At 37.8% G+C, this 13,270-nt stretch overlaps 1 protein-coding gene across 3 annotated transcripts; it reads right to left on the reverse strand.

The window, feature by feature from the left end:
• Positions 1–521: 521 nt before the first annotated feature.
• LOC103706957 (ribokinase-like) lies at positions 522–12,647 on the reverse strand. Of its 3 annotated transcripts, XM_026804600.2 has the most exons (13): positions 12,460–12,647; positions 12,286–12,379; positions 12,107–12,196; positions 11,776–11,853; positions 11,413–11,487; positions 10,411–10,463; positions 9,326–9,476; positions 8,713–8,823; positions 7,546–7,672; positions 7,300–7,400; positions 6,974–7,112; positions 6,477–6,529; positions 5,856–6,272 (listed from the first exon to the last, which is right to left on the reverse strand). In XM_026804600.2, exons 1-13 carry the CDS (start codon positions 12,555–12,557, stop codon positions 6,189–6,191), a joined length of 1,254 nt encoding a protein of 417 aa, XP_026660401.2. In that variant the 5' UTR covers positions 12,558–12,647; the 3' UTR covers positions 5,856–6,188. The 3 variants fall into 3 exon arrangements, with proteins under 3 accessions (XP_008789465.3, XP_026660401.2, XP_038971242.1); XM_008791243.4 differs by lacking the exons at positions 5,856–6,272; positions 6,477–6,529 and adding an exon at positions 522–787 and having other exon boundaries at positions 12,286–12,596; XM_039115314.1 differs by lacking the exon at positions 6,477–6,529 and having other exon boundaries at positions 12,286–12,596.
• Positions 12,648–13,270: the final 623 nt, after the last annotated feature.

Here is a 13,270-nt window from a genome sequence, read left to right on the forward strand (position 1 = left end):
CTAAATTGCTAATCCTTTAAATACTAATAATTTAAATCATTGTGGAAGTAAGCTGCTCAAAACTGTAAGGATTGGAGTCCATATATTAAATTTGAGTATTACAAACTGAGTTTTAGAAAAAATATTATGATAGGACCAAATAGATAATTTCAGGAGATGAATGTTGATGCCATGGACGGCTATAGGCCGATAAGTCTTGCATGATGTTGAATGATATAATACATTCGTTATCCTTACTTGACCCAACCCGGAACTGGACCTATATGAGTTGTTTGTACGCGTTTAAAGACGATTGAAGAATTGGTTAGGTTTTCCAATAGGCTTGCGTTTGCACATGGGCCCCACCTATTCTAGACGAATTCAATTTTATGGAATTTAAACTAGTAGTTTTCTTCTTTTTTAGGAGATAATTAGTAGTTTTCTTGAGTGTCACAATGTATTGACTACCACAAAAGGCTCGACCCACCGGTTTTGTTGGATCTCCTCTCCGGCTATCATGTCAAACTGGTTTAGACTACAAATAATGTCAAACCATCAAGGTGAATAGGGATTTGATTCAGCCATTCTTACAGTTAACAAACTGAACTGAAGTTGATACTCGGACTGCAGTCGAGTGTTTGGTTACAGCTTCTATTCCAGCACAATCACCATTTCAACTGACAAACTGATATATCTACGCAGTAATGAGTAATCTAAAGTATTTTTAAGTCCACTGCCACACCCAACAATAGCCCAAACATCTCCACTTCTTCCTTCCACGACAGATGGAGCATTGAGGTCCTATCACCTGCTAATCAAAAAGGCAAAAATAAAAACACAGGTCAAGAACAGTTCCAACATATACAAGAAGCTCAAAAGGATATGCAGCCAAAAATTTATATATCGAAGATGAAGAGAAATGAAGATACAGCATCATCCTCAGGAATCCATAAACCAAGCCAATAACCATTTCAACAACCAGATCTAAACATCAACGTCAGACTGCTAATTTAGAATATGATATAAATGCCCATGATAATGGCAAAAAGGGTTGTTATTTAGGCCATATAATGTATCTGAGCACAGTTCTGTTCTTAACAAGGATGTCATGGTATAAAGCCAGACATTCACTTCAAGTGTATGATGGATTTTATAGCTTTGACAAGTTCCTGAAGTTTGACCAACATGACGAGCATAATCCACACTAAGACATTAGTTCTTTGGTTTAAGAACTTGGGTCCCACACAAACAAAACCAGCTTAGCTCAAGATCAAAAGAAAAAACTTTAAAAGCAACGATATGTTAATCACGCCTTACCTGTGGAAGTTCTGATATTGTCCATTTTAACCAAAAAACATAGTTAGGGATAGCTCTGAAGGGTACCAACAAGTGTAGCATGCATTCGCTTTTCAATGTAACAGATTTTGTCATTCACATTCTATAGCAACCAAAAACAGGTAGAAAGATAAAAATGTACAAGACACTTCCCCAATCCATATCACAACAACAAAGAAAATGTAGTTTCATGAGTCATGGCTGGATGATAAACACTTACCATCTCAACACTAATGTGTCCAGTATCATGGTGTATGAAAAATTGGGAATGCCTGACCTGGATGCCTAACAAACCAATGTCATGCATTGAACAAGAGGAAAAAAGAAGAAAAAAAGAAAAAGATTAACCTTTGATACATTTAATAAGCATAAACTACATGACAGTTAGCTTTAAACGAAAGTCCAAAGGCAACAGAAGCTAAAACTATCTAAACAAGTAAATTGACTATTCATGGCACACTGTGAGAGCTTAAAGTGGTAAATTCTCCTATCTTTCAAAATAATGTGCAGAAATCCTCATGCAAGTTATAATGAAGTCTAGGATCTAAAGATGCATTTAAGACATTACCTACAGGATGCCCTCTGAGGAGAACCACCGTCCTTGACAGACCCTATGAAAATTAGCAGGACTTGAACAAGCGGATCCATCTTATGGATGCAAAAAACACTTGTCTAAAGACTATGATGCCCCACATATTCTGATATATAGACTTGACTAACTATAAATAATATAATCCTCCAAGTTGGGTGAAAGTTTAGTGGCAGAATTAGTCTAGGAATGTGGACAAACTTAATAGAAAACTTGAGCAGCAAGTAATCGAGTAACTTTCGAATTGTTTCTGCATTTTCACATGCAGAGACACAACAACATGATTTTTACTACCAATTTTATCAGAAAAGAGATCTTTTTCCACAGAAAACATTCCACAAAACCCTGGAGAAGCTGAATTGTACAAGCTTTTACCTTTACGATCTGCATCAAATGCTCTTGATCTAAGATCCCTTAGGGCTCGTTTGGTTCGCGGGAAGCATTTTTCCTCCTACGAATATGATTCCTGAATAACAAATTCCTCGGAAGAGGATGCCTAGGAAAGTACTTTTGGCATGTTTGGTTGACCATGGGAAAGTGACAAATTTCCAAAGTGCTTATGTTTGGTTGGCCATCCACTTTCCTAGAAAAATTATGTATAATTCCTATCATGCCCTTAATAAAAATTAGGTCTTTAATGCCTCTTTAATGCTTCTTTAATGCTGAAGGGCCTTTTTGGAAAAAAATAAAAATAAAGTGATTCCCGCCTCATGGGAAGTAATTTTCCCATGTTTCTCATGGGAAAAACTTTTCCATGAAATGTGAAAATCATATTCCCATGGGAATACAACTTTCCCATCTCTCTCCTTTGAAAACTCCAACCAAACAAGCAGCATCTCATTTTATTCCTGTTGACCACACTTTCCCCCCTTCTTTTCCCGCGAACCAAACGAGTCCTTAGTTTCTATACCTATTAACAAACAAAATTATCAAGTACAAAAGTTTAGAAAATGCTTCAACAACTCTTTTTTGTTTTTTACGTTAATTGATTCAACATCTTTACATGTAGTACAACCACATGATGAATTTTTTATAGCCAATTCTATGAAGATCAATAGATAAATATTATTTTCTTATGTCAAATATCATGAAACCCTAGATGATCAGCTGAATTTTACAAGCCTTAAGTTTTACCATCAGTATCGAAGTCTAGGGCTGTTAATGAGCCGAGCTGCTCAGGCTCGGCTCGGTAAAAGCCCGGCTCGGGCTTGGCTCGTTAGTCAAACGAGCCCGAGCCCAATATGAGGCTCGTTTACACCCGAGCCCGAGCCCGAGCTCGAGCCCGAGCAGCTCACGAGCCCAAACGAGCTCTAGTCTCCCACTGAAAAATTTTATTTCAGCACTATAATTCATAAAAATCTGACCACATAGAGAAAAATAGCCTGTTATCAAGCCCGAGCCCAAGCTCGAGCCCGATTACGAGCCCGAGCTCGAGCTCGTTCTGGAGCTTGTAATTGAAACGAGCTTTACGAGCTCAAGCCCGAGCCTTTGCTTTGCCAAGCGAGCCGAGCTCGAGCCCAATATAGAGCTCGTTACCGAGCTCGAGCCCGAGCCCGAGCCCGAGCTTCTGTGAAACGAGCCGAGCCGAGCTCTCCTAGGCTCGGGCTCGGCTTGGCTCGTTAACAGCCCTATCGAAGTCTAAATTTATAGACCTTTGTTCATTATACATAGCTAAATATTCGTGCCTAGTCCTTCTGCAAGAGTTGCTTTCCCTTTTCGTGTTTCACAGGCCAATCATCCCACTGTTTTGAATATTGTTCAATACGTACAGCATTCAAGCAAACCATTAGACTTTGATGCCTAATAATCCCATATACAAAGAGAAGCACTCGCTATACATCAGCCAATATGGCAATTTGATCTTTGATGTCGAGGATTTACTACCTACAAATGGGGCCCTCAACAGAAGGTATATTTTTACCAAAAAAAAAAAAAAACAGCAGGTATATCGAGAAAAGAATTCAGATGGGCTTTCCATTTCCATTCCACCAAGCATATTTTATTATGATATAATTCCCCATCAAATCATGTTTCCATGATTAATTGACAAAAGCATTTCTCCAGGTCTAGGGACTAAACTTAAAAACCAATTTCTGCTCACAAGCAATGCATTCTTGGTGACAGCGATTAACACCCCAACAACGTCTTGACAGTTGAAATTAAAAAATAAATTGTAGCAGACTTGCATAAATCAAGTTGCCGTAACAGAATATACGTACTTGGAAGTAAATCCATTTGAGAACAATATTATATACAGGATTAGCTTTATATTTCAAAGAAAAAGAAAGAAATTATAAAAACTGGCATCCAATTGTATTCTAACGTCATATAATATATCAGGTCACTGTGAAATCTAAAATTTCTAAAATAATGGACTATCTATCTTACATGACCAGATCTCATAACTTCCATGCTCACAAACAAAGAAGATACCAAAGTCCCAGTCCGACAGAAACAAAGAAATCCCCAAAAAATCCCTAATTCGATTAGACCGGCACGCATATGATACAAACTAAGAAATTTATTTTTATAGTCCCTAATTCAATCAAGCGAGCACCAGAATCCATACCAGCACTAAAACCCCTCAACAAAAACATGAGCACCCACCAAAATTTCTTCCGCAAACCCTAATTGCCACACGCAAAACAAGGCGTCAAGAAACCGTAAACCCTAGATGAGGAAGACACGACGTGTAATAAAGCTTATCGAGAAGACAAGAAGAAAAGTACCGGAGAGAGAGACAGAGAGAGAGAATGGTTGTTGATCAAGCAAGGTCTTGGTCGTCGAAATCGTCGTCGAAGGAGTTGAAGAAGTCGGCGTCGACCGGAGGGAGCTGCTTGTCGAAGTCGGGGAGGAGGTCCATGGGGTCGGCATCGTCCACCTCCACGGCAACCCCGGCGACGACACACGCCTCCTCCATCGTCTCTTGTTCCTGCTGCTGCTGCTGGTGGTGGTTCAACAACACCGCCGGCGGAGTCTTCGTCGCCCTCCTCCTCCTTCCCCTCGAACGGCCCCTACTGTGGAATTCGCTCTCTAGGCTGAGAGGGGGTGAGAGATGGCTAGCGACAGCGTAATAAAAAGTCGGCAATTCGGAGTTTCAGACGGTGCTACCGGCTTTTATAAATATATCTCCTTCCTTTTTTGAGGTAAGCGTTGGAGTTTGGTATGGACCGAAACAACGGACACGTAACAAGGTCGCATAGTTTCCGGAGTCTTCCAGATAAGGGATGGATTTAGTTATACCAAGACCGCGTCATGTCCATGGCTCGTTTGGATCGTAAGAGAAATTTCTTTATCAAAATATTTTTTAAAAAAAATTAATATTTAATCATATAATGCTTGAAAAAATAATTTTGTATATCTAATTGATAATAAAAAAATAGCGCATTTCAAAGTAGCTTATATTCAATTAAAAATTTACTTTTCTAAAAAAATAATATAAAATATCTGTTATATTTTTAATAAAAAAATTTACTTCTTCTAAAAGCTTAAGAATACTTTTGGTATAAAAAAATATTCTAATTTTCAGCCACTGAAAATTAAATTTTTTTATATTCCACATAGATTTTTTTTAAATATAAAAATTTTATTTTCATGAAAGTCTATACTTTTTTTTTTAAAACTTCAACTAAATATGAAGTATTTTTCTATTTATCTATTTTTCTATTAATCATACTTTTTTTTTCTTTTTCTTCTTGCGAACCAAACGAGTCCAAAGACCTTTTCTAACGCAGACTGAACATCTTGACCCAATCCTCAGAAGCAAAACAAAGCTGAATTACCAACCTAAGAAAATTCTCCAAAAGCTTGCTTCAAACTTAATAAAAAGCTTCATAGAAGAACTAAACAACTTGATGGATGATCAATAGTTACTGAGGCTATAATAGAGAAGAATTCAAAGGAGGTAGTCTTATGTGCGGGATGATATAGTAGTAATAAGGTAGATGATGCCGGCTGAATGCAATAAAGATATCTCACAGAGATCTGAACAAAAGCTTTTACAATTCTTGTGTATCTGGTTTGTATTTCATAATGAGAGTACTAAATATCAGAAATGATATATGATAACTTGAAACCTAGAAAGCATAGCCCATCAAGAGAGAATCCCCGAGCTCATCCCCAAATAATGTTTAATTATCATATTCTCTGCTCTTTGGATCTGAAATGATCGAATGACAAACCGTCTCATGCTATTCAGGAAGCAACACAGATATGCGCAGCTTATATTACACCAGTAGGAGTGCCTTCGTTTATTTCCATGTCCTGAGACTGGTACTGACAAAGTCTAGTGCCAAAATGGGGACAACCGTGGGTCTGTGCGCCTTGGTAAACCACTCCGAGCACCCAAAGCCCTACATCCAGCAGCCGCCTGCAACCATTGCCCATAGATTGGTTGACCAAGGCATTTGCAAGAAATTGAAATGAAGGAAGAACAAAAAAGAATGGGGTGACAGATGAAATCCCGGACCGAGCTGCCTCGAAGAAAGAAAGAGGAAAAACAGAAACAAAAGGTAGGCAAGATCAACTAGCTAAATTGAAGTTTGTAGTGGTGGATAGAAGAAAGGAGGCATACCACTTGGGAGGCAAAAGGCAGCATCTTCTCAGGAGGCATGCCTGCACATAAAGCTAACCGGAGGGGGGAACATAGAATAAGCACACAAATGAGAATATCAATTACACAAATTGCGCATGGATCAAACACTGGAAATATTCACCCAAGCACAGCAAGAGCAATCAGATAACATGGTTCTGACTTCTGAATGCTCGGCCTAGAATTTTTTTATTTCAGATCTTAATGCACATTAGAATATGAACATGGTACTCTTGATTCATGATTCATGTAAAATTTTCATCACAGCTTTCAAACAAAAATATAATATCTGGTGGAATAAAAACCTCGATCAGATATGTGGGATGAAATAGAGAAAAGGCAATTATGGAGGCAGTTCAACACTAGAAAATTGGAAGAATGCATATCCAGTTAGGATGACCAAAAAACACGAGAAGTAGTGACATTTTTCCACAAAATCATGCAATGAAAAAGAAAATGAAACCATATGTTCAACACACCGTAGAGAACTGCTCCGATGAATGCATCTCCAGCACCAGTGGTGTCAATTAGCTCCAAAGGAGGTACCACCTCTGCTGTACACACAAGTAACCTCCCACTTAATGCACCTACTCCATCAGCACTAACTCTCAGGCTTGACTGAAATGATAGCAACAATGATCAATTTATCAGATAATACGAAAAGTGAAAAAATAGAATCACAAATTGCGAACATAGTCCACTTGGATGATGCTTGAGATTGCAGATTCCATCTCTCAGCTCAGCCAAAATAATTTGGAGAAAGTATACATGTTAGAGGGATTTATATTGTCTGGCAAGAATATACCTTGGAAGAAATACATGTTGGGACGGTAGCATTCCTATCAACTTTCTGCCTCAGCGACTCAAGTAAACTCCCAACATTTGTTTCCTCCATCTCAGAAGCCTCTGTTGAAGGCAATTAAGACAGCAAATGAAGAAGTCAAATAACATCAGCACAATCAATGATCAAGACTGGGACACTCATCCTCATTGTTCGAACCTAAAATATCTTAACCAACATCATTTCACAGGAAAAAACTGGTCCACTCACCATTTATGCTTCTCTCAAGCATTATACAACCTTTTTCTCCAAGGGTCACAATCACAAATTTGATATTAGGTACTCTCATAAGAATGGACACTAGTGCACTGGGAATAGATGGTGCAGTTGTCCATGCCTGTCAGGTAAAACAATTAAATCAACATAAGACAAAATTATTCAACCTTTATGATAGTTGGTGCCCATAAATGATTTGCAAATTTACATCCAAAACGCTAGTCAAATTTTGTGAAGATTCTTACATAAAAGTTACACCAAAATATTTTTAAACATGTATTTAATTTATCGGCATTGCATTATGTATCCGATGAAGGTCAATAACAAGGGCCGCTTTTGTGCTGACAGTGTTAGAGAGGGAAAAAAATAGTGAAGGTGTTGGCAAACAAAGGCTTACATAAATAATATGTTTCATATGCCAAGGACATGTAGGATGAAGCAACATGAAGAAGAGTCTAGTGGACAACCAGACTTGATAGCGCTAAGACAAGGGTCTGCATTAGATTAATAAGTTGGCACCTCGTACAGTGCTTCCCATGCCAAATTCAAGACATAGAAAACATTGTACTACAAGCAACACCTAGAAGGTGCTGCTCATGCCAAACCTGAGCCCACCCATCCTAGATTTCAGGAGCTGACACCGATTAAGGTGCTTCGTACTCCGAATCTGAAGTCATCCAGGTTAAATTTAAAGTTAGCACCCATCAAAATGCTGCTAATGCCACCCAACCAGGACAGGTTTAACAAAGATGCACCTTGCAGAGCTGCTCATGAAGAACTTGGGGTCCAGCCAGGCCCAGCAGGAGTGAACTTCCATGAGATTAATGTTAATGCCCAAAGAGGCCTAGCAAAGTCCAACTCAAAAGGCCAACATTTTTTAGGGTCTACTGACATCACAACCAGGCCCAGCCAAGCCATTTTAGCAAGCTGATTAAGCTACCTTAGGGATCAACACAATCTGAACCATGTTCTAGTGATATGATTTAGAAAACTGACCATAACCACAACTGATAAGCCATGTGCATTCAGAGAAATTATTGTCCAGCAGAAAAAATTGACTTCACAAGACAAAATACCTGAATATATGAGGCTTAGGAAAAAAGAAAATTGCGTATATTGGAATCCATTGATCCATCTTAAAAAATTGAAAGTTTTGCTTGCCTGAGGAAATTTTTCTGAGCATACAAGGTAAGTTGCCAAGTTAAGAAGATCATCCAGCCCCTCCCTTTTTCTTTCTGCATCAATGAAAATAGGAATTTTCCTTCGGCTTGCCTGCACTGAGGGACTCCATAAGCACCAACGACTTGCATTGGTAAAAGAAGGAAAAAGTTTAGCAGGTTAGCATCGAAATACCTAAAGAGAAAGATGTTGTTTCATAAAGATCGACAAATTTTTTTAAGACTTTCATAATTATGAAAAAATAAGAAATATTATTTATAAGTTAATAAATACACGATGTTCAGCAAACTGCAAACCAACTTATAGTTACGGTGAAAATGTTGAGATTAGTAGAGAAAAGTAGCTAGTAAAAGTAGAAATGTTTGATATTTTGAAAACTTTGGCAATGGCTTTCGACTAGGAAGAAATGTAATCCAGAAATCATAAGCATGTCTCTTCTGGATGTATAGTCTAATGTTTTGATTTCTGTAACATCAATGTATTGCTTGATAGTTGGTCAATATTTAGCGTTCTGCTTTGAGTTATTAGTAAGCCTATGCAGAATGAGGAGACAATATAAGAGCTGTAGATGCAACTAGAGAAAAGTGATAATTACCTCTTCTGCAACCACTAAAGCAGTTTCATGAAATCTTCCATCAAAGTATACAAGGCTTGCACCATCTAAAGCAGAACATAAGCTAGACTTGGAAAGATCTTCTGGCACCATTTCAGGGTATCCAGGTGTGAAAATACAAGTACGAGTTTTCCTGAAAACATAATCAAAAATTTGATCTACTGTCGCCGCTGCTTCAGAAATTCAACTGATTAGACATGAATTCTTCTCCTTAGAAAGATCCACTGAAAAGTTCTATTACATATAGATCAAGTCAAGAAGACCCAAAGATCAATATGATAGCATGTAAAGAGAAGTTGAACAGAAACTTCTCTCTTCCTACCGTTTTTCACTTTCTCATGCTGTAACCATATAAAGTATCAGTTACAAAGTGGCAGCTGGAGCTGGACAGGGTACAAGTAAACAGGAGGGGAAAAAAGTAGGAACACATAATATTGCTTGACATACAATATTACTTTAAAATCTGTAACATACGCTTGCATTCTTTTTTAAGAAATAAAAAAAATCATAGTTGGATGCAAAATAGTGCAAAAGAATTCTTGGGTCAAAGTGGCTTTAATAGAGGCATTGCAGCGGTAGCTAGTCGTATGAAGAAAACGAATATTATTAACCCTTTCATAGTCAAATCAAACTTTTCCCTAGCTACGTTTGAAGATTAATTACTACCTAATAGTTCAGACCTTATAGTTCCAATTCCATTAGATGTGGAGTTAAGCAAATGTGTGCAAATGTCCAAAAGTTGCAACGCATGCAACTCACATGAGCCTCTGTGTATGATGCAAACCCAGTAATTTACATTGCCTCATCCATGAGCTTCAGGCCACTTCTTAAGAGACTTGCCTCAAGGTATGAGATGATGCCAGACCGAGATAAGCCTTTTCAACCAAAGTTTAATATAAATGTGTATATGGTTACAAAAAAGTTGAACTACAACCCAGTACAAGCAGATTGTTTTGGCTCCAATAATGAATTCTTGATAACCACAACCAAGAAGATTGCATTTTTCAATACTATTAGGCAAAACAAATATTGAAGCTTGACAGTGGAATGGGGGAAAAAGTTCTTACGTTTGGTTGTCGACTATTACATAGGTAAATGGTGAATTTCCGTTCTCTGAAACCTGAAAAGGAAATGACTTAAATCAGGAAAAGCACAAAAGACATATTATAAGGTAGCATGAGATCACTTAAATTTCCATATTATTTAAGCATCAACAGATATGAATGATGCAATTAGTTGATGCCCAGTTTAGATGAATTCCAAAAGAAAAGTTGCATGTTGAATGAGTAAAATTGTACGATAAGAAATTAAGAATATCAAGGGCCTGTTTGGCACAATTCCTGTTTCTGTGTCTTTGTTACTCTACAAATTAGCGAAATCCCACATGGACATTGATGTGGAAGATAGCGTTTGTGCCAAAATTCTGCTATTCCTTCCTTCTATCGTTGCTCCTTTCTGAAAGCAATAATCTTTTCTTCCAAGGCCTCTCGAGATTTACAAAAAACAACTTGAAAAGGATAAAGGGTTTCATCATGCAGGGGTCAGGTCCAGTATCGTTCTCCATCTTGGGTTTCTGAAAACAAAAGCAATCCCAAATGGCCCCCAAATAACTTGTTTATTAAAAAAAGGAGTTCTTAAGAACATGACTAGATTAGAATCTATGCACCATTTCAACAGAGTGCATATGCAGGAAATCTGACCAAAAAAGAAAAAAAGAAACAAGTTAACTGCGAAGAAACATTTAGATGTGGTATTTTTTCTTCTGTAAGGTTAAAATGACAATCAGGGAAAATCCTTTCACTGGTATAAGTGGTGCAGACTCATATAGGTACCTCCCTTACATGTAATATTTCATCCCTCCTTCCATAAACAATCTAACAAAATATATTTGATAACTAATTCAGTCAGAAATGTTTCATTCATAATATATCAGTGTTTCAGAAACAAGATTAGATGTAATCAATTCAGTACATTCATCTAAGTAAGAACATGGATAGCAGTTTAATGCAATATATCTAAAATAAATGCTTCACAGTCAGTGAAGAGAAAGAAAGGCATACTGAACATACCACCATATAGGAAGTATCAACTCCATCAGCTTCAAGTTCTGCAAGCGCTTTTCTACCTTGTGCATCATTAGCCACCTAAGGAAGTAGATGATGACACTAGTAAGCAGATAGCCGAATAACAAGAAAGTCCATTTGTTTGAATTGGATTACAATCAAATCTAAAAGCAAATGTTGCTTTAGAAGAGCAGAATGAAGCAAATAAACATACACTGAAAAATTAAGCTTGCAGCACACAGGAAAAAATGGAGGTATTTCTTTCGTATAAAGAACAGAAGCATTTCACATAAACAAATTTGCTAGGGATCAGATTTCCATTAGTCGGAAACAAAAATACAAAACTGAAACAAGAAATTCGCATAAAACCTTAGAGATTATCCTAGGTTGCAAGCCCAGACGAGCTGCACAAGTTAAAGCATTCCCTGTATTTCCACCTCCTTCTACCTGTAATTGCACATGATAATCAGAAAGCCAAGTTATAGCTTTTCTTTGTAACAATATAATGTTAATTCTACTAGAGCGGAGTACTTTTCCATTTGACCAGCACCAGAACCATCCAAAGTTTCAATCTTTTCCGAGCAAAAAGGTGGCGAACCTCCAAAGCAACAATCTTTTACCCAAAATAAGGGTATTATCACGATCGCATAATCCAGCATAGCCCCACACCCTACCCTGAAGTGAAGAAGGGAAAACGCACCTTCAAGCTCGTGCTACGAATCTTGTCATCAGGCTTCGGGAAGGCGGCGACCGTAGCCAAGTAATCCAACGAGGCTGCCCCGCAACCCAACTGACGAGCCGGAGAAACAGCAAAGCAAGATTCACAAGATTGCTGAAGAATAAAGTTTAGTGCAGGAATTTCTTTCGATCGAAACTCACCACGATTCGGTTGGTCGGGAGGGGAGGGACGGAGGGCGAGGCACCGGCAGCCTTCTCCGTTTGCGAGGAAGACGACGATGACGACATCCCCGCCCTTCTCACGGATACAGAGAGAAAGAGAGACGAATGAGAAACAGAGGAGAGAGTAGGTAATAGTTGATCGATCAGGAATACCTTGGGTAGGGAGGGTGGAGGTAGCGGCGATGGAGAGAAGGGAGGGAGAGGGAAGGGGAATGGGGGCCGTCGGACGGGGTTGGGGTCAGCTTCATCATTGACTTCTTTAGAGATTCTCGGTGTATGTGTGAAACCGAGCGAGGAAACTGCGGCTGCTGTGCCTTCGGAAATAATAAATTGCTGCCTTAACTGCATCCATTGCATTGTGAGCTCAGCTATAACTCTGTGGCGCACATCGCAGGGCAGTTGAACTTCTGGTGGCAATTTTATCATCCGACCCATGATTGCGACCGATGAACCACGTTTGGATCTGACGTAAATAAATTTAGATCATAAATAGATCAATTCATCCATATCTATTTATTAAATAAGATTGGTGAAGAGTTAGATCTTCGATCTATTTAATAATTAAATAAAATTATAATTTGATCTATTTAAACTGTTTAAAATCTATTTAATTTATTTAATTTATTTCTGACTCCTTTAGTTTGATCCGTTTAAACTTTAAACCTATTTAATTTGATTTAATCTATTTAATAAATAAATTTTATGGGCTGATCAAATTATCTATTTGATAAATAAATAAAATTTAAATTTAAAATTTTAATTTATTTAATAAATAAATTAAATTTGAGTTGATAAATTTTGATATATTTTTTAACTAATCTATATATTGGAGCCGATTGCTACACCTAAGTGAGACAATTTGATTTTTCTTTTGCCTCTCCTTTAGGTTCTCTATGGAGACTGTTGCCTGCACGAGCATGGCCATGCATATGTTAGGTGAATATAAGCAATATGCTCTGATTGG

Source organism: Phoenix dactylifera, chromosome 18 (genome assembly GCF_009389715.1).
Source record: "Phoenix dactylifera cultivar Barhee BC4 chromosome 18, palm_55x_up_171113_PBpolish2nd_filt_p, whole genome shotgun sequence".
Lineage (NCBI taxonomy): Eukaryota > Viridiplantae > Streptophyta > Magnoliopsida > Arecales > Arecaceae > Phoenix > Phoenix dactylifera.

Bases quoted from the DNA above. Each gene is read 5' to 3' on its own strand.
- LOC103706957 (XM_026804600.2), bottom strand. From the start codon at position 12,557: ATGATGAAGCTGACCCCAACCCCGTCCGACGGCCCCCATTCCCCTTCC. The intron at 9,477-10,410 runs GTAAGAACTTTT...TTATGTTTTCAG, and splicing joins GTAATAGTCGACAACCAAAC to GAAAACTCGTACTTGTATTT. The intron at 7,113-7,299 runs GTATATTCTTGC...CTATCATTTCAG, and splicing joins CAACATGTATTTCTTCCAAG to TCAAGCCTGAGAGTTAGTGC.